The sequence below is a fragment of the Trachypithecus francoisi genome, unplaced genomic scaffold (assembly GCF_009764315.1).
Source record: "Trachypithecus francoisi isolate TF-2019V2 unplaced genomic scaffold, Tfra_2.0 Lachesis_group7, whole genome shotgun sequence".
NCBI classification, from domain to species: domain Eukaryota; kingdom Metazoa; phylum Chordata; class Mammalia; order Primates; family Cercopithecidae; genus Trachypithecus; species Trachypithecus francoisi.
In genome coordinates, this window is record NW_022681472.1 from 77,933,087 (window position 1) to 77,954,957 (window position 21,871).

Consider the following 21,871-nt stretch of genomic DNA (forward strand, 5'->3'; position numbering starts at 1 on the left):
GACTGGTTGTCAGTTTCACTTCTGCCAAGTTACTTCACTTCCTTGAATCTCCTATTCATCTTTTGGTAAAACTCAGGAAATAAACTAGGTTCCTCCCAATAGTAATATAATAGTCTATGACCTTATACTTTGTATTAATACAATTTCTTTATTTTGAAAAAGAACCTAGTAGCAAATGCCAATTTAAGGAAAAATGTTACTTGACATCAAATACCCATCCTACTATTTCCCTGCAGTGACGAGGCTGATTCACAATTCTCAACCATATGAACACTGACTTACATTTAAGGGTGGTTCAGAGTTCTCTACCCTGAGGTAACAGCAAGCAAGTTTAAAAAGTCTCTGAAGTCAGTCAGCCATTTCAAAATCATTTAAATTTAACAAAATTATATCCATATTGTAACACAGCATATTGATGCATTGTTTCTTTAGTGTAAGCAACTCAGAAAAGCATATAAGGTATCATAGGAAATAAATGACAATTCAGTAAGATTTTTTGAACTTATCCATAATATTACGTAGGTTGGCTGGGCGCGTTGGCTCACACCTGTAATCCCAGCACTTTGGGAGGCCGAGGCAGGCGGATTACTTGAGGTCAGGAGTTTGAGATCAGCCTGGCCAACAGGGTGAAACCCCATCTCTACTAAAATTACAAAAATTAGCCAGGTATGGTGGCAAGTGCCTATAATCTCAGCTACTCAGGAGGCTGAGGCACGAGAATTGCTTGATCCCGAGAGGCAGAGGCTACAGTGAACTGAGATGGCACCACTGCACTCCAGCCTAGGCAACAGAGCAAGACTGCCTCAAAAAATAAATAAATAAATAAAATAAAATATTACATTGGTAGTCATACCTGATAAACTATCACATATCATTAAATCTTGGCTATACACTGCACTTTAGAGTTGAGTTTTTCAACTGGAGAATAAATCTAGGCTTTTAATTACATAAATTAGTGTTTTTCAACCCCAATCTAGAAGACATATATACTCCAGCCCAATTCTGCACTGAAGGACAAGGACTGCTGCAAAAGAAATGAGTGTGACTGTCAAAATAAATGAGAGGCATACAGCTTAGCCACTAAGGAGATGGACATGCCTCTGATCTGCTACTTTTTGCATCTATAAAATGGTAACACTGCTACTTATACCTCAGGATGTTGTGAGGATTAAAAATTGAATAAGCTAAGTGGCTGGTGCAGTCCCAGCACAGTCACTGAGCATTTACTATCCATACGCAGTTTCTTTTTGTAATGCTAACTGCCCTCCAAATTCCTCCAAAGAAAACACATGGATTAGTAAATGAGAAAGAAACAATACTTAAAACAACTATGGGTAACATACCTGTTTCAAGTCGTGTAGAATACTGATATAAGAAATACAAATTGACCAAATAAAGAAATCCAGTTCCTGGACCCACAGGGAAATAAAAGGTGGCAGTGATTGGCCTCCAAATCTGTCCAGATCAAAATAAACACAGCTGTTAGTTTCTGTAAGCCTGGTTATTTTTTTCCCTTTTAACTAAACAAAATTAACCCCTGCAAAGCATCCTCCTCAATGAGAGGTATGAAAGTGATACTACCAACACAATTCAAGAAAACAGCTGAAGAAAAGTGTTCACACCAGTTACGATCACATCAATTTGCAAATCAACGGAATAAAACGACATCATAAAATAAGCAACAAATATTTCTAAACAAGTTAAAACAAAATCAATACTACATGAGTACATGGTCAGTCTTTACTGAGATCAGGCATACAAGTAAGCCTACATCAAAAAATGAATTACAAAGGCTTAATTTCCAACAGTACAGTAATGCCTCTATTTAGGGAAAGAATATTCTAGAATGACAAACCTTGTCCAAAAATGCCATATTCAAAGGCAGAAGTAAAACAACAATTTTTTATTCAAACCAATGCACTAAATAGGCAATAGGGGCACTTTTTCTCTAAAAACATTTTCCTGAAAAAACAAAACATAAGAAGGGTCTAAAGTAATAAGTAGGCCAAGTTCAGTGGCTCATGCCCTGTAATCCCAGCATTTTAGAAAGACGAGGCGGGCAGATCACCTGAGATCAAAAGTTCAAGACCAGCCTGGCCAACATGGTGAAACTACGTCCCTACTAAAAATATAAAAATTAGCCAGGTGTGGTGGCAGGCGCCTGTAATCTCAGTTACTTGGGAGGCTGAGGCAGGAGAATCGCTCCATCTCAAAAAAAATAAATTAAATTAAATTAAATTAAATAATAAAGTAACAAGTAAGCCTCATTATCAACTTCCAGTCTCCCAGTTCCAACAACAGCTGATCAGTGTCTTGTATTTCCTCTAAGAAACACATGCTACTATTACTCCTTCTTCTTTATTCTACTCTATATGGCACTGTTTTATACCTTGGTTCATTCCCAACAAAATATTTTAATTGGCTTCACAATATTCCTTGTATGTGAATGTCTAAAGTTTTGTTTAAACTGTTACAATGCCACAATGAATATTCCTGTAAATCCTCTTTATATGTGCATATACAGAATAAGTTCCTGTCAATAAATCTGCTAGAGCAACAGACATAAGCATTTATTTTGGTAGATACTGCCAAATGCCTACAAAAATGTCTGCTCGATTTATACTTCCTCCTAAAAAGTAGATGACTGCCTGTCTTCTCTCCATACTCTCACCATTTCATGTATTATATATTCACCAATCTGAAAACTAATTTTTATTTGCATTACGAGAAGTCAAGCGCCTTTTCATGTTTTAAAAACCTGAACATTTCCTTTATTCATCTGTTCTTCTGGATTTACATTTCTTTTTTTTTTTTTTTTTTCTCGAGATAGGATCTTGCTCTGATGCCCAGGCTGGCATGCAGTGGCATGATCTTAGCTCACCACAACCTCCACCTCCCGGACTCAGGTGATTCTCCCACTTCAGCCTCCCGAGTAGCTGGGACTACTAGCACGCACCACCACACCTGGCTAATTTTTGTATTTTTTGTAGATACAGGGTCTCATGATGTCACCCAGGCTCATCTCAAACTCCTGAGCTCAAGCGATCCACCTGCCCTGGCCTCCCAAAGTGCTGGGATTACAGGCATGAGCCATCGCACCTGGCTGCATTTCTTCAGACATTATGAAATTTCTCTTTCTCATCATTGCAGGCATTTTCTGATCAGTCATTCGACTTTCATGGTATTTTTGCCATATTTTGGCATACAAAGGTTTAATTAAATGTAGGCAAATGTGTCCATGATATGTCATGTTTAGAAAGTCTTTTCGCTCCAAGAATGTAAGTGTTCACAGTTTTATTTTAGCACTTTCAAGGTGCATGCAAGGAATGAGGAAGAGATCCAACTGTTTTTCTAAATGGTCGCCCCATTTTCCCAATCCCATTTACAGAGTAACTCACATTTTTTCCAATTATTTGAAAAACTACTTTCATTGAACATTTATACTCGAGCCTCTTTTATATTAAGGTCTATTTTAACACCATTCTGTTTGGAATTGATTCCTATGCCAATATCAAGTTATTTTAATTTCTTTTATTTCTTTTTTTTTTTTTGAGACAAGGTCTCAGTCTGTTGCTCAGGCTGGAGTGCAGTGTGGTGACCACAGCTCACTGTAACCTCAAATTTCTGGGTTCAAGCAACTCTCCACTCAGCCTCTCAAGTGGCTAGGACTACAGGCATGTACCATCACACCTGCTTAATTTTTTTTTTTTTTTTGGAGACGGGCTCTCCCTATGTTGTCCAAGCTGGTCTCAAACTGCCAGCCTCAAATGATCCTCCCACCTCAGCCTCCCAAAGTGCTGGGATTATAGGCATGAGCCACTGTGCCTAGCCTAATTTCTATTACTTTTATAATATATTTTAATACCTGGTAAAGTTAAATAGCTAAATGATATCCCCCTCGTCTGTTTTTTCTTCAACAATTGTCACAATTTTCTTGGTTAGTCTCAATATTGTATTTTTCTAAATGAATTAGAACCATTATTTCATTATATCCATGTGATATGGATATAATTCCCAGCCAAAAAGTTTTTCATAGCTTTTAGAGTTGTCTATAGAGCTATCTCTTTCTATCTTTTTATACCTAACCACAAAAGTTGAGTATCTTAGTGCCTACAATATTGAAAACTGAGCTTTGGCCGGGTGCAGTGGCTCATGCCTGTAATCCCAGCACTTTGGGAGGCCGAGGCGGGCAGATCACCTGCGGTTAGGAGTTCAAGACCAGCCTGACCAACATGGAGAAACCTCGTCTCTCCTAAAAATACAAAATTAGCCGGGCGTGGTGGCACATGCCTGTAATCCCAGCTACTCGGGAGGCTGTCTCAACAAAAAAGAAAATTGAGCTTCTTGGGCTTTCTAAGCATACAACCCTAGCTGTAAATAAACTTTTGTATCTTATTTCATTCTTGTTTAATTCACTGGCTGGCACCCCCACCAGAACAATGTTAAATAGTGATTGAAGTAGATGGCCTTCCTAAACTTTTGGAAATGGCAGTGAAATGCTGGCTTTTGGTGTGAGAGCTATATGTCTATCTCATTGCACACTAGCATATACCAAGCACAAAAGACATGCCCCCTGAATTAGGGAAGGCTGTGAAAAGAAGAAAGAGTTGGCAGAAGGGAGGGGACATGTGGACTTGTTACAAAAGCCCCAAGAATTGCAAGAGCACAATAACTGAATGGGTACTGCTAACAATTCGAGTGTGGCTGGAATGGAGGACATCAGTCACAGGGACTGGCCACATACAGACTGGCCAGTTCCATTCTCCAAGTATGGGAATGTAACCCTCAGAGCTTAATACCTTGCAGAGAGAAGCACGATGTGCATAACGAAAAAGTGACTTTCCAAGAAACTTGTATTAAACCAGAAAAAGAAAATAGGTTAACATTTGTTTTGATTTATTCACAACTTTATCACAGAAACAGGATAGTGTGGTGGAAAGAGAACTGGAGATGATTTGAGAAGGCCTGGGTTTTGTTTTTGCTTATAAGTCACCACTTCTGAGCCTCAATTTCCATAGTTAATGGTTTTTTTAAATAAGTCATTAAATTAGTACGCTACTCTGCTTATTTACATGCACTGATTCAGGAGATGGATTTCATGGATGAGGAAACAGGATGAGAAAAGGTTAAGTATCAGCCAGTAAGTGGTGAAGCTAGAATTGTATCCCAGACAGTCTGATTCCAGAGTTTGTGATACTAAGCCCCTATTTTTACAATCCCTCTCACAAATGGCATCAGTATTATGAGGTACAATTATAATTAGTGTAAGTGTTCACTACTAAGACACTTACATAATCCTGAAAGAGACTCAGAATAAACCTACTAATTCATTCTCTGTGCTTAAGAAAAGCACTGGGAGTAAAGACCAGAAGCGAAACCTCCTAAGTGGCCCTGGAACCTTGGAAACGTATGGACGTCAAATTGGCTTCATCATCTACCCAGTGACATTATCCTATGACTTCTGCCTTCCTTATCTTACAGGGTTTGTAAAAGGTTGGAATTAAGACAGTGAATTAAAAAGATGCTTTGTAAAAAGAATTAATATGTGTGGGTGTATTAATTGTATTATCACAATCTTTTCGGAAACACCTGCTAACCGGTTTTTATAAATTCATATTTCAACTACCCCCATATTCCTATAAGTTACTCAAGGCCTGGTTGTGGAAAAGAAACCTCGTTTTTGTCTGACTACATTTTCTCTAATGCTGATGACACAAGACTATTTTTAGTCACTGTGTGCACCTGTTCTTTGGAAATCAGTGTCTGTCAAAATATCTCACTTCTTTTCCCTGTTCATTAAGCCTACCCTTGAGTTATACTTGCTTTCATTGATCTAAAAGACTTAATATTATTTTTGTTTTACTTTAAAATTATAATCTGAAAATACCAGAAGACAGCTTATCTCTTTAGAAGGATACAGTGCAACATATTTCGGAAATCCCCATTGTAAGTATCCAACTAAATCCCATTTTTTCCTCTACCAGATATGTAAACAGTAAGGAGAAGGAATTGGCTTTATGTTCAGCGCCAGGAGTAAAGAGGCCCATTTTCAACCCTGGAGAGCCTAAGAGGCAGCCAGCTGCAGCACAAAGAGCCATAACTTGCAGACAGAGGACTGCCTGCCTCACACTTATTGAGAGGACTCATTGGGGAGTATCTCATTTTAAGTCCACAGCAACCCCAAGACTAGGCCCATAATGATCCCAGTTTTTTTCAGGAGGAAAGCTGGGCCCTAATTAGAGTTCCGGTAATCCACCCAGAGTTTCTCACTTAAGAAGGACATGTAGCCCATGTGCTCACTGCTATATACACTCTTCAAGAAGATGTAAGACATTGTTCCTCAGTTATTAGTCCAACAACTTGAGAGTGTAGGTTGCAGCATCCTTTAACTAAAATCTTCTAAACAATCTGCTACTGAAATAATTTGCCATCCAGAGTCTAGAGTGTTTCGTTGTTTTTTTTTTTTTTAAGTATGAAAAGTGAAGATTTGTCTGAAATAATAAGGATCACTTGATTTGGACTTACGTATGTATCAGCCACCAAGCAAGAAAGATGATGAGCACCTGTGTGACAAATGCTGGTTTAGCAAACTGTATGTAGCCTTTTTTGCTGGGTGGGGGGACACGACGAGTAGGCATGAAAAGGCCCCTTCCACTCATTTAAACAAATGAAACGCACTTAATCTTTAAAAAGAGCAATTAGAAGCCATCAAATCTACTCCTAGATATATAGGCAACAGAAATGACTATTTACGCTCACCCAGAAATACATATGTTCACCAAGACATGTATTAGTATGTTCACAGCAGCACCATTCATAATAGCCAAACTGGAAACTGCCCAAAAGGTCCATTAATAGCTGAATGAGTAAATAGATTGTGGTATGGTCCCATAAAGAGCAATCTATAACCACATGCAACAACATGGGTGACTCTCAAACATAATGTTGATCAAAGCAGCTAGACACAAAAGAGAACATACTTCATAATTCCATCTATAGAAAGCATAAAGACTGGCAAAAACAATACATGGTATTAAAAATCAAGAGCACAGTTACCCTTAGAGAGGACAGTGACCAGAAGGAAGCAGGAGGAAGGTTTTAGGGATTCTGTTTCTTGATCTGAATGCTGGCTATGCACATGTTTTGAATTTTTAAAAACTCAAGCTATAAACTTGTTATACATACACTCTCCTGCTTATATGTTATAACTCAATAAAAAGTATTTTGAAAAGCCACATCTAATGGGCAACGTAATTTTTTTTTTTTTTTTTTTGAGACGGAGTTTCGCTCTGTCACCCAGGCTGGAGTGCAGTGGCGCGATCTCGGCTCACTGCAAGCTCCGCCTCCCGGGTTCCCACCATTCTCCTGCCTCAGCCTCCCGAGTAGCTGGGACTACAGGTGCCTGCCACCTCACCCGGCTAGTTTTTTGTATTTTTTTAGTAGAGACGGGGTTTCACCGTGTTAGCCAGGATGGTCTCGATCTCCTGACCTTGTGATCCACCTGTCTCGGCCTCCCAAAGTGCTGGGATTACAGGCTTGAGCCACCGCGCCCGGCCTGGGCAACGTTATTATAGACCACAGCTGAACTGTTCAACGTGGACAGGACTACTAAGGAAAGATTTTCAACTATACATGCCAAAACACTTGCCACTAGAGTTCTATAGCCAAACCCTGATGGATATAGAACTTCTATGCTCAGCCTATAGTCCAAGTTCATTCTCCTCCCTGCTAAGTTGAAATGTCTCTCTTCCCCAGTCCACTCTTAAATCAGTCTCCTAAGGTTGCTGTCATCAGGTTAAATGTGACATGTAAGTAAAAGCCTGGCAAATATAAGCACCAGGCTGAGTCACAGAATTGGTTGGTACCATTTCTTATCCCTGGAAACAAATTAGAGAAATCAAGAGTTCACATCTTCCCATTTCAAGTCAGGATGCTTTTAAGGAGACAAAGCAGAATAATCATCTAGCAGTTACATTTCAATTACTAATTAAAATTAGAATCTTACTGTCCAGGAGAGAAGGAAATAAGGCACAAAGTATTGGCTGATAAATAAAAATCGGCAACTTTTTTTCCCCCATATTAACTACAAAGGAGGCAACTATTTTTGAATAGCCGATGTATCAGGCTATTTACTGGGTATTACAAACATTTTTCTATGTGTTCTACATACTACAGGCAAGAAGTAGATAACATATTTCCTCAGTTTGAAGGTATTCTTTCTTGTGTTTCTGAAACTAGAGTGTCTTACAATCAATACACTGGTTTAATGTAATTTCTACTCCCCTGTCCCCCAAAAAAGTTGCATTAAATTGATGGTGCATCGTATAATCAATGGAGTCTTAGAACAAAGTTAATATGCTATTATATTATCCTCAGATCCTAAAGAAATTGAGGCTCAGACAGGATAAATAACTTGCCTAAGGACACACAACTAGCAGGCGGCTGAGCCAGGCCTTGAGACCATGATTCAACTACTTGAAATCTAACAGTCTTTCTACTCTAATAGAAAAGGAAAAATAATTTGCTATGATTGATTTGGAAGAAATCACCTTCAAAAATGTTTTGCTACATATTTTTTTTTTTGTAGATATTATGCAAAGGAGTTAAACAAGACAGCTTAGAACTATCTCTGACTCAACGAAATAGAAACTGAAACTGAAGCTGTCTACAAAATGGGGGTAACACTTATCTCAGGATGATGGTCGGAGTTCAATGACATAACCTCAGAGAAGTTGTAACAGGGTGATGTTATTTTGGCCAAAGAAATGAAGAAATATCGCCATGCAGGCAGCCCTGGGAGACATAACCTTAGAAAACACAAAGGCAGCTGGAATTGCCACCTCTTGTGTAGTTAATCAAGGATTAATATGAAGACATTTCATTATTGTGAACTATTTGATTGATGAACGTAAATCTGAGGGACTCAGAAGAGGGAGAAATCGTAGACAACAGTATAATGAGTCTTGACACACACCTGTTTCAACCCAGCCAATCTAAAGAAATAACGTTATAAACCTCAGAGTTTCAAACCAACAAGCTACACACAGGAATCGAGAGCTTAGGAGGAAAAATAACTTGTCACTTCCAACATGAGCACACAATTCTAAATCAATCACTCCCCTATTTTTGTAAGCTGTGCAAGATTCAGCTTCTAAGGAAAAGAGGAGCTTTCTAGCAGAATTCTGCTAAAACACACCTCACTCTGTCCGTGCACAGCAGCCTCTCAAATGCAGTTTTTCCTTGACTGCTTCATTTGCAAATGAGTTCCTCCAGGTGGGTCTGAAAGTTACATGTGTCCAAAATAGGCAAGAATCAGAGTAACAGGAAGAAAAGACAAGGTACAGCTGTTGGTCTTTCCACACCTGGGCAGTCCACTGTCCTGCCTCCTGCTGGTAGCTTCTCCCAGCCTGGGGATAACAAGCTGAGAAGAAATAATACATGATAAAATCGTGGAAGATGTGACAAGAACAATGACTTTTTCTAATCAGTTCACCACTTTTAACATTATACATCCGCAGCCTGTTTGAGAGGCTTATTTACATTACTTCTTTACAACATGCTTATTTACGTCATGTAGTCACTATCACCACACAAGTGAGGATTTTGCAGACAGGGACAACGAGCCAGTTTTGACCAGGTCCTTCTCACACATTAATATGCCACCATTGCTCCCCATGACCACACATTACCCAACAAGCCACAAGGAACAAAGTGCACAACATTAACTCAGCCAACAAATATTTACTGAAGTAATAAACCCAGAACAGTATGCAATTCCAGCTGCACTCCAGAATCATATTTTTATTTCCAACTGCTCCCTGGAACTCTCCACATGGATGCCTAAAAAGCATCTCAAGACTTAGCATGGCCAAAACCCAACTCTTCATCCATACCAGCCCCCATTCCCAACCTAGGCATCCCTGACCATTCCCCATCTCAGTCAAGGGCTCTGCCATCCACTCAGCTGCTCCTGTGAAAACACAAGTATCTTTCAGTCCTGCTTGCTTCAGCCATTCACTCTTCATATCCGTTCAGCTGTCATCTTGTCCCCTCTGCCAAGTCTATGCCCTTTTCTCTATCTTCACAGCCACACTGTTTCAAACCACCATCTCTCTGGCCTCCTAACTGGATTCATCTCTCTGATCTGATCTCATCACCTAGCCCTTCCTCCTTCAACCCCCTCCATACATACACAAAGTCCACTCCAGAGTAGTCGGGGCAATCTGTCAGTCCTTTGTTCACAAGGCTCCAAAGACTTCGTAGTGCCCTCAAAATAAAGTTCAAACCTCTTAACGTGGCATACAAGGCTCAACTATGATCTAGCTTTCATCCACCTTTCCATCTTAGCTTTACTGCACCCAGCTCTGGCTATCTCCCTGCCTTCATCTACCAATCCTCATCCTACAGCTGACCCTGTGCCAGCTGGCAACCCAGTCTTCTTCCTGTTCCCAGCTCCTAGTAAGTAAGTCTTTCACTTATAGTGAAAGGATCTAGAATTACTAGTGATGGATACAGAACTTCTACGCTCAGCCTATGGTCCAAGTTCATTCTCCTCCCTGCTATGTTGAAATGTCTCTCTTCCCCAATACACTCTTCAGTCAGTCTCCTAAGGTTGCTGTCATCAGGTTAAATGTGTTATGTAAGCAAAAGCTTGGCAAATATAAGCACCAGGCTGAGTCACAGAATTGGTTGGTTGTCTCCAGAGCCAGATCCACTCAAAGCCGGCTGGTTCCTCAGTATTCCAATTTCTTCAAATGTCTTCTCTGAAGCCTTTCGGGGTAGAACACCCTATCAAATATTACACCCCTTAAATCACGTGCTTCTATGTCTTCACAGGATCTGAAACCTTTTCAGTCCTATTTACTATTGTACCCCAGTGCCCACACACAGGAAGTGAACAATTACTTCCAACAACTCAGTTAATATACAAGCACCTACTATGTGCCAGGCACTATTCTAGGTAACAAGGACAGTGGTGAACAAGGCAAAGATCCGGCTCTCATGGAGTCTTATTCTCTGAGGGGAAGCAGACAAACACCAAAGGGTAATATGCAGCAAGAAAAATGAAGGATAAGGCCGGGCGCGGTGGCTCACACCTCTAATCCCAGCATTTTGGGAGGCTGAGGCGGGTGGATCACCTGAGGTCAGGAGTTCAAGACCAGCCTGGCCAACATGGCGAAACCCTGTCTCTACTAAAATACAAAAAAAAAGCTGGGCATGGTGGTGTGCGCCTGTAATTCCCGCTACTTGGGAGGCTGAGACAGGAGAAGTGCTTGAACCCAGGAGGCAGAGGTTGCAGTGAACCAAGATTGCACCATATACACTCCTACACTCCAGCCTGGGCAACAGAGCAAGACTCCGTCTCCAAAAAAAAAAAGAAAAGAAAAATGAAGGATAAGGGAGTGGAGTGAAGGAGGGACTATTTTATATAGGGCCACCAGAGAAGGCCTTGTCAATAAGAGGGCATTTGGGCAGAGACCTGAAGAATGATAAAAGGTAAACAAGTGAGCCACGGTTATCTTCCTCAGGCAGAGAAACAACATGTGCAAAGGCCCTAAGGAGAGATCCAGATAAGCACTGAAGTAACAGCAAGGATCTCATTGTGGAGCCTAAGGTACACTTTGGAGAGCAGTAGGAGATGAGGTCAGAGAGGCAGCAGGGGCCTTGCAGGCCGCTGAAAGAACTTGGATTTTACTCATTAAGAAGATATGGTAGGATTCTGGACAGAGGAATGACAGCACTTGATTTAGGTTTTAAAAGGATCACTCTAGCTGTCTAGAGAAAAGAAAGGAACCAGATTGCAGTGATAATGGTTTGCAATGGAGAATGAGAAGGGATTGTGTTCTGGATATATGTCTCAAATAGAGTCAACAGGATTTACTGACAGATTGCCGGGTGTGAGAAAAACAAGAAAAATAAAAGATGACTCTGACAATTAACTTCAGCTCCTCTAATAATGGAGTTGCTATTGTCTTCTAAGGCAAAGGGGGAAAGGGGATTCAGTTTTGGACACGTTAGGATGAAGATGACTCTTAGTCATCCAAGTCGTGATTCCAAGTAACTGTTGGATGCACAAATCTGGAAATCGGGAGACAGATCTGGACTGAAGATATTTATATTGACATTTCAGAATCTCCAGTTTACAGAAAGAACATAAAGCCCTGAGGCTGAGTGAATGAGACCATCTAAAGCTAGGGAGAGTCTATAGAGAAGGTCCTATAACTGATTCCTAAGGCACATCCTAACATTTAAAAGTCAGGAAGATAAGGAATCAGCAAAGGAAACCAAGAAATAATACCCAGTGAAAAGAGAGAAAGACAAGAAAACGTTATCCACAGGCCAAGCAAAGGGCTGAAATTAATGCCAGATCTTGCTATCTGACCTGCCGCTGATTAAAGTTTTAAATCAGAAATTGGTGAATACAGATAACCTTCTGAAAACTAGCACTCTCTTGACATAAATGTTACTCTGGACCGTTTCCTTCATGCTTAAGAAAATAACAAGGCCTTCCATTTCTGGACAAATTTACTCTTTGCCCATTCCTTCGTACATTCTATTACTACGTGGGGGATACTGAATTACGGCTAGAGAGAAATGCAGAAAAATACACTCGTTCTTTGTATCTCTGACTTTAAATCACTCCTATAGGAAAAACAAAACAAAACAAAAAAACTCCATTAACGTGAAAGGAACTCAGCTAGAAATTGGTGAAGTTGACACCTACAGGCCACCCACGTGGGTGACCAGAGGGAGGTCAGAGGGCAGTGCTCCAGGCGGACCTAATTGCCAGCGTCCAACAGATTAACAACTACCACTGACTAATCTCACTGCTTCCTTCATGAGTGCGAAGAGCGGGAAGCACAATCTCATTAAACTAGTTAAGTCAACCCCTCCCCACCAGGCCAAGCCCACAACTGCAGCTATCCAGGACCCGGCTCCCAAAGCCTCCCCCGGCCCAAAGGACCCCGCCCTAAACCGCCGGCCCTGCACGCACTACAAATCCCAGCAGGCACCGCGCGTCCGCAACATGCCTGCCTACGCTCCGCCGCCGCGGATCCTCCTGGGGTCTGTAGTCTCCACGCCCCCCGTCTCTGGTAAGTACCTGAAACCTATACAGGAAGGCTTCGGGCCAGAGGAAGAGGTATGCCGGGCTGACGAGGCCGAGCTTGCCGACCAAGGGCACCGCGACGGTGGCGGCGAACCAATAGCGCGTGATCGCCGGGATGCTCCTGAACCAGTCTCCGAGGTCCGACATCTTCGACCCACAGGTAGCCAAGATGCACACGACCACCCGACTCCCCGTGCCGACCCCCTCACGACGCGGCCGGCTCCGCGACTGTTAGGTATCGAGGTGGAAGCCGCCGAAGCCGCGATGCAGAAAGCGGAGATGGGAGGACGTGGCGCCACCGAATTCGGACCAGCGAGACAGCCTTCTGAGGCGAAACTTCCCCTTCCGGCGGCCGTGGACGACGTGACCAGAAGTCCCGCCGCTTAAAGGGCAAGGGCCGATTTTTACCGCCCGGCCGAGGCTCGGCGTTCTGAGGGGCGGAGCCAGGTAGGGCGACGACACGACTGGTGGGAAAACAGTGGTTGCCAGCAGCAATGGCAAACGTTCCAGCCAATGGCGAGGCCAAATGCCATTCACTTATTTCTCAGTTTTAATACGGCTGGATCCACTTGGAGGGTATTTAAAGGGGACGAAGGCAAACGAAGTGTCTAGTTCCTCGTCTACTCACTCATTCCACAAGTGTTCGTCGGGCACAGTTCTAGACACCGGGCAGCTGCGGCTGTCAGCGCTGTCGTGGTACCCTCTCTCCTGATCCTGCATCTTCATTGGGATAATTTATAAACAAATAGATAATGAAGTAAGATAATCTCAGAGAGTGATTGGAAAAATAGGAAAATGAAATGAGATGATGAGGTAGAGTGACGGGGTTGGGGTGCGGCAGTGTGAGGACAGATGGCTACTTTAGGTATGAACTGGGCCAGCCAGGCAAAGATCTGGGGAAAGAATTTTCCATGCACAGAAAACAGCCGCTCTAACTTAGTTGGAAAAACTAAAAGCCAAAACGATCCATCTTGTCTAATTCATCTTGTATAAAAAAGAATCTTTAAGAAAAGATACTGGCCGGGCGCAGTGGCTCAGGCTTGTAATCCCAGCATCTATCTTCCCAGATAGTTTGCTTTAGAATTTATCACTTAACTTGTAAGGAAGTTCTTGGGTTGCTGCCATCAATACAAGCCATCTTTTAAAAACTTACAGGTAAATGATACTGGGCTAAATGCTACGAAAGAATATGGAGAGGTAAGGTGGAAAAAAAAATGTGGAGATGTAGGCATTCCATGAATTATTGATGACAATGTACATTGATTGGTACAGCCTCTACAGCAAGCAATTTGGCAATATTTAAATGCACTTCTAGGAATTTAAGCTTTCGATAGACTCCAACATATTTTTTTAATGTAAAAGGATAGTCATTGCTGCATTTTTAAATATTTTTAACTCTGCATTGCCTGAGGAGGTGCTGCATTTTTTGAAATAGCAAAAGATAGGCCGGTCGCGGTGGCTCAAGCCTGTAATCCCAGCACTTTGGGAAGCCGAGACGGGCGGATCACGAGGTCAGGAGATCAACACCATCCTGGCTAACATGGTGAAACCCCGTCTCTACTAAAAATACAAAAAAATAGCCGGGCGAGGTGGCGGGCGCCTGTAGTCCCAGCTACTCGGGAGGCTGAGGCAGGAGAATGGCGTGAACCCGGGAGGCGGAGCTTGCAGTGAGCTGAGATCCGGTCACTGCACTCCAGCCTGGGCGACAGAGCGAGACTCCATCTCAAAAAAAAAAAAAAAAAAAAAAAGAAATAGCAAAAGTTTGGAAGCACCTGAATATCTGCCAACGAGAAATTGATTAAACTTGTTTATCCATATAATCCAATGCTAGATAATCTTTATTAAAATAAAACAACTTTGTATACCCCAAAGTGGAATAATCTCTAACATATAGTATTAAGAACAAAGGGCTGGGCACGGTGGCTCATGCCTGTAATCCCAACACTTTGGGAGGCCGAGGCGGGCAGATCACGAAGTCAGGAGTTCAAGACCAGTCTGGCCAACATAGCGAAACCATGTCTCTACTAAAAATACAAAAAATTACCTGGGTGTGGTGGTGTGCACCTGTAATCCCAGCTACTCAGGAGGCTGAGGCAGGAGAATCCTATGAACCCAGGAGGCGGAGGTTGCAGTGAGCCAAGATCGTGCCATTGCACTTCAACCCAGGAGACAGTGCAAGACTCCGTCTCACAAAAAAAAAAAAAAAAAAAGGCCAAGTGTGGCGGCTCACACCTGTAATCCCAGCACTTTGGGAGGCTGAGGCTGGCAGATCACCTGAGGTCAGGAGTTCGAGACCAGACTGGTCAACGTGGTAAAAACCTCGTCTCTACTAAAAATACAAAACTTAGCCAGGCGTGGTGACGTGCACCTGTAATCCCAGCTACCCAGGAGGCTGAAGCAGGAGAATCGCTGGAACCTGGCAGGCAGAAGCTGCAGTGAGCCGAGATCTTGCCACTGCACTCCAGCCTGAGCAACAGAGCAAGATTCCGTCTCAAAAAAAAAAAAAAAAAAGAAAGAAAGAAAATAAGTTATAGTACAATGTGCATAATATTGTATTATAACACAGTGTAATAGCCACTCTACCATTGCATTGTACAGAAAGCACACACCCAGATATACATACAGTGTTTGCTAAAATAGCGGTTACCTCTGGGAAGAGGAGCTTGGAAGCAGGGAGACAGGGATGGGAAGATAATGTTTTATTGCATATCCTTTTCGACCTTTTAAATTTGTTCCATGTATATGTGCTATGTATTTAAAAGTTAATTTTAAAGATATAGGGAGATGTGTTCAGAAAGGAATGTGTTTAATGTCAGAAACTTCAGAAAGATCGAGGTAATAAAGATGGCCTTAGCCATGCCTTTCCTGCTATAATTGAAATATATTTCCTACTGTTTATATAAAAATCAGAACCTTACAAAATTGGAGGGAAACCAACATTTCAATGCCCAGTATTGCCTAGCACTGGAGCTTGGCCCTATGCTGCTGAGCGCTGCTGACAGAGGGCTAGGGACGCAAATACCACTCTGTCCCCACAGCCACAGGAGTACCACCCTCGTGGGATGCCTGCCAGGTCAGTGGCATCTGTCTTCCAGAAGTTCAAAGCACAATGCAAGTATGTAATTAATCTTGATGTTGACTAGTAAGCAAATTTGTTAGTTCCACCTTGTAGATGAAGATGCTATGGTGGCCGGACGTCGTGGCTTACACCTGTAATCCCAGCACTTTGGGAGGCTGAGGTGGGTGGATCACTTGAGGTCAGGAGTTCGAGACCAGCCTGGCCAACATAGCAAAACCCCATCTCTACTAAAAATACAAAAATTGGCTGGGCATGGTGTTGCACACCTGTAATTCCAACTACATGAAAGGGCTGAGGCACAAGAATGCTTTAACCCAGGAGGCAGAGTTTGCAGTGAGCCAAGATTGCACTACTATACTCCAGCCTAGGCAACAGAGGGAGATTCTGTCTCAACAAAACAAAACAAGAGACTAGTGCATGGGAGTCACTCAATGTGTCTCATAGATGAGTCAACCAGGCTGGCTAGACCAAAGAGTTTTATGTAGGAAACATTTGGAAGAAAACAAATCCTTTAATATCCAATTCCTCTGAACTAACAAATCTACAAATCAAAATAATTAGAATAGCAATAATCCAAGCAATAGTAATTGATATTTTATCGACTCATAGTTTATACTCATAATCAGAACAGTAGGTAATGGTATTCATTCAAGCTATGCCTTGAAGGAGGCCTGTGAGAATCTAAAATGCCTTCTTTCAGAATCAAAAATTGTTCAAGCTAATGTCTGTGTTAGAATGTGAGGTGTATTTAAATTCAGGACTCTTATCAGTTGGCCTAAGACCCATATCATCACTTGTGATGTGGACATTCCCTAGAATTGAAATATAGGCACAATTCTCAAAAAGGCCTTCAACTGGTGACACAGCTGGAGAAAGGCATGTTAACCAGGGCCCTGAGCCATTGCAAAGACATGAGGCAATGTTCAGGAAACAGCTGGTAACCAAAACGTTAGTAAGACTATGAATGTTGTTGTTAAAAACTTTAGGAGCATGTTGGTTCTTGGAAAGGAACAGGATAATTAGAAAAGGACTTCAAGGAGGGAGGATTCTTAGTGAAAATTCTTAGTGAAAGAAGAGATGGATATTAAAGTGTTACTGTCTTGACCGGGCGCGGTGGCTCACGCCTATAATCCCAGCACTTCGGGAGGCTGAGGCAGGTGGATCACTTGAAGGAGTTGGAGACCAGCCTGACCAACATGGTGAAACCCCATCTCTACTAAAAGTACAAAAATTAGCCAGGCGTGGTGATGCACACTGCAATCCCAGCTACTCAGGAGGCTGAGGTAGGGAGAATCGCTTGAACCTGAGAGGTGGAGGTTGCAGTGAGCCAAGATCGCACCACTGCACTCCAGCCTGGGTGACAGAGCGAGACTCTGTCTCAAAATAAATAAAATAAAATAAAATAAAATGTTGCTGTCTCCTAGTCTTTGTCGATACACATAATGTTGTCTGGTCTTGTTAACTTTACATAAAAAAAGGCTTTCTGGCTGGTCCGATGGTAGTGGTTTATCAGAACTTATTAACATTAGTGTCACTAAAGTTGGTATGCAACCTCCACTGCTAAATTTGACTGGCTTTAAAAAATGCTAATTTTTTTTTTTTTAATTTTTTTTTTTTTTTTTTTGAGGCTGAGTCTTGCTCTGTCGCCCAGGCTGGAGTGCAGTGGCCAGATCTCAGCTCACGGCAAGCTCCGCCTCCCGGGTTCCCGCCATTCTCCTGCCTCAGCCTCCCGAGTAGCTGGGACTACAGGCGCCCGCCACCTCGCCCGCTAGTTTTTTGTATTTTTAGTAGAGACGGGGTTTCACTGTGTTCGCCAGGATGGTCTCGATCTCCTGACCTTGTGATCCGCCCGTCTCGGCCTCCCAAACTGCTGGGATTACAGGCTTGAGCCACCACGCCCGGCCGAAAAAATGCTAATTATTTTTTAAAATAATATTGGACATTTATTAAATTTATTAATTTTATTATTAATTTAATAAATTTATTGATGTTAAATAATTGTTATTAAAATAATTATTGTTATTTTAAAAGGGCTTTCTCTTTCTACAAAGTCTTTTTTTTTTTTTTTTTTTCAGATGGAGTCTTGCTCTGTCGCCCAGGCTGGAGTGCAGTGGCGTGATCTCAGCTCACAGCAAGCTCTGCCTTCCGGGTTCACGCCATTCTCCTGCCTCAGCCTCCCGAGTAGCTGGGACTACAAGCGCCCGCCACCATGCCCAGCTAATATTTTGTATTTTTTTAGTAGAGTCAGGGTTTCACCATGTTAGCCAGGATGGTGTCGATCTCCTGACCTCGTGATCTGCCCGCCTCAGCCTCCCAAAGTGGTAGGATTAGAGGCGTGAGCCACTGCGCCCAGCCTCTATAAAGTCTTAATGATCATTTTAATGACTAATATTCTACTAGTTTTGTGGCAGAATCTTTTGACCATTTTCCTATTTCTGATACCTGTTTTTAAATATTATATATAGTTCTATAATGAATATCTTTATGCATATACATTTTTTATACTAATAGCTAACTTTTTTTATTTACTAATATCTAACATTTGTTGAGTGTCTACAGTTTGGCACTCAGCTATGCCCTTTACGGGCATGGTTTTAATTAGTCTTTACAACAATGCTTCAACCCTGTGAAGTACTTTTATTTTCATTTACAAATGAAGAAACAGCCTCAGAGAAGTTAAGTAACTTGGCATTTGCCAGCAGATGCATATATAAAACTTCAGCCTAAAGCCAAAGGTGGTGCTTTTTTTTTTTTTTTTTTTTTTTTTGACAGCGTCTCTCTCTCGCTTCTGTCACCCAGGCTGGAGTGGCAGTGGCACAATCTCGGCTCACTGCAAACTCCACCTCCTGGGTTCAAACAATTCTCCTGCCTCAGCCTGCCGAGTAGTCAGAATTACAGGTGTCTACCACAACGTCTGGCTACTTTTTGGTATTTTTAGTAGAGACAGGGTTTCACTATGTTGGCCAGGCTGGTTTTGAACCCCTAGCCTCAAGTGATCCGCCCACCTTGGCCTCCCAAAGCGCTGGGACTACAGGCATGAGCCACCACGCCCAGCCCAAAGGTGGTGCTCTTTCATTCTTTCATTCATTCATTCATTCAGCAATGCTTTTGTCCAGTGCTTGTTATATACCAATGAAAGTTCTAAACAGTGAACGAAACTGACAATTATCTCCACCCTCTTGGAACTTACATTCTAGAGGAGGCAGAAAGACAATAGAAAGAGATAAAAGTAAGATGTATAGACCGGGCACGGTGGCTCACCCTGTAATCCTAGGGTGGGATTTTGGGAGGCCAAGGTGGGCGGATCACCTGATGTCAGGAGTTCGAGACCAGCCTGACCAACATGGGGAAACCCCGTCTCTACTGTAAATACAAAAATTAGCTGGGCATGGTGGCAGGCACCTGTAATCCCAGCTACTCAGGAGGCTGAGGCAGGAGAATCACTTGAACTCAGGAGGCAAAGATTGTAGTGAGCTGAGATCGCACCATTGCACTCCAGCCTGGGCAACAAGAGCGAAACTCCTCTCAAAAAAAGAGTAATATGTACAGTGGGTAAACTGGCAATAGGAATAGGAAAAGAAAAAAGAAGAAAAGGAGATTTGGGCTGGTGAGAGAAGGCCTCACTGCAAACTCAGAAGATATTGAGTACACACCTCAGGGTGGTGAAAGAGCAAGCAGTGTGGAGATCCAGGGGAAGAGCAGTTCAGACAGGGGAAATGGCAAAGACCTTGAGGTGGGAATGTGGCTGGCATGGAGACCTTAAACACGAAGACGCATGTGGCTGAGTGGAGTGAGAGTGGGGATGGAGGGTCAAGAGACAAAGGAAGGAGAGAGTCACTGTAACTGTGGAGGACACTGTAGCTTATTGAAAGGACCTTGTATTTTGCCGTTCTTACCCACCAGACCACACTGCCTCTCGATCATTTTTGTTTGAACTGATTTCCAGGAGTGGGATTTAAAATAAAAAAATATTAACAGCTCAATGACTCTTCCTCCCAGAGATGGTATGATTGTGAACCTAATCAAACTTAGGCTACAGGGCCCCTCACTTGCACAGGCCTTTCCAAGGCTCTGTGCAAAACTTTGTTTTTTGTTTTTTGTTTTTTTTTGAGACAGAGTATTCAGTCTGTTGCCCAGGTTGCCCAGGCTGGCGTGCAGTGGTGCGATCTTGGCTCACTGCAACTTCCTCCTTCTGGGTTCAAGCGATGCTCGTGCTTCAGTTTCCCAAGAAGCTGGGATTATAGGCACCTGCCACCATGCCCAGCTAATTTTTATATTTTCAGTAGAGATGGGTTTCACCATGTTGACCAGGCTGGACTTGAACTCCTGGCCTCAAGTGACCTCCCCACCTTGGCCTTCCTAAGTGCTGGGGTTACAGACATGAGCCACCATGCCCAGCCCCATATTCATAATTTTATATGATGTTTCTTGAAGTAGGTCCTCCAAACTGTATAAACTCTAGGTCCAAAAAAATCCAGATCTGCCCACATACTTCATATTGCCATTTTGCTTTTCGCCTTGGAAAGGTGACTCTGGGCCACGTGCAGTGGCTCACACCTGTAATCCCAGTACTTTGGGAGGCCAAGGTGGGTGGATCACCTGAGGTCGGAAGTTCGAGACCAGCTTGGCCAACATGGTGAAACCCCATCTCAACTAAAAACAAAAATTAGCTGGGCATGGTGGTGCACACCTGTAATCCCAGCTACTCAGAGGCTGAGGCAGGATAAGTGCTTGAACCTGGGAGGCAGAGGTTACAGTGAGCTGAGATCACACCACTGCACTCCAGTCTGGGTGACAGAGCAAGACTCCATCTCAAAATAAATAAACAAATAAAAATAAAAACAAAACTCTCATTCCAGTCCTGCCTGCCCTTCCTCCCACTCAAGTCAAATCCCTTCCCTCCCCTTTCTCTTTCTTTCTCTCTGAAAACAGTCAGATGCCCCAAGAGAATGGCATTCCAGAATCCTACGACTATAGCTTTACAACACCAATGAATTATGTTGCATATATACTAACAAGTGTTAATTGCTTTCACCAAAAACAGGAAGAGCCAACCTGGGCAATATAGCAAGACCCCATCTCTACAAAAAAAATAATTTTTTTTAAAATTAGCCAAGCATTATGGTATGTGCCTATAGTCCCAGCTACTTGGGAGGCTGAAGTAGGAGGATCACCTGAACCCAGGAGGTCAAGGCTGCAGTGAGCCGTGATCACAACACTGCACTCCAGCCTCAGCAATAGAGCAAGACTCTGTCTCTAGAGAAAAACCAAATAAAACAGGAAGAGGGTCTCAGATCGTGCCCTCTAGAATGTGAGCTCCATGAGGACAGGGACTTGTTTTGATTACTTTTGCGTCCCCAGTGCCCAGAACTGTGCCTGGTACAGAGTAGGTGCTTAATAAAGGCTTGTTGGCTGCAATGAATTGTGATTAATCCTAGAACTTTTCCCTACCCTTATCCCGATCACCACCACCCAGGCTAGCTTAAATACCCACCACCAACTTCCTCTGTACTCCTGGAGTACCCTGCACAAATCACCATCATTGCACTTAGAACATGGTTTGATAACTGTGTGTGTGGTAGCTGTCTCCTCCTCTAGAGTATAAGTTCCCCACAGGTAGAACCTGGATTTTGTGGCTCCTCACACAAGACTAAATAAATTGCATGAGCAAATCCTGACCTCTC

The 21,871-nt window shown here is 42.6% G+C and overlaps 1 protein-coding gene across 2 annotated transcripts in view; it reads right to left on the minus strand.

The window, feature by feature from the left end:
* DERL1 (derlin 1) overlaps positions 1-21,871 on the minus strand; it is a 47,250-nt gene that overhangs the window by 16,251 nt on the left and 9,128 nt on the right. The window contains exons 1-2 of one of the 2 annotated variants that reach the window (XM_033203247.1): positions 13,103-13,557; positions 1,344-1,455 (exon numbers count right to left, since the gene is read on the minus strand). In XM_033203247.1, the coding sequence (XP_033059138.1) occupies positions 1,344-1,455; positions 13,103-13,255 (265 nt within the window). In that variant the 5' untranslated portion in view covers positions 13,256-13,557. Of the gene's footprint in view, positions 1-1,343; positions 1,456-13,102; positions 13,558-21,871 lie in introns of those variants that run through there. The other variant, XM_033203248.1, reaches the window with a different exon arrangement.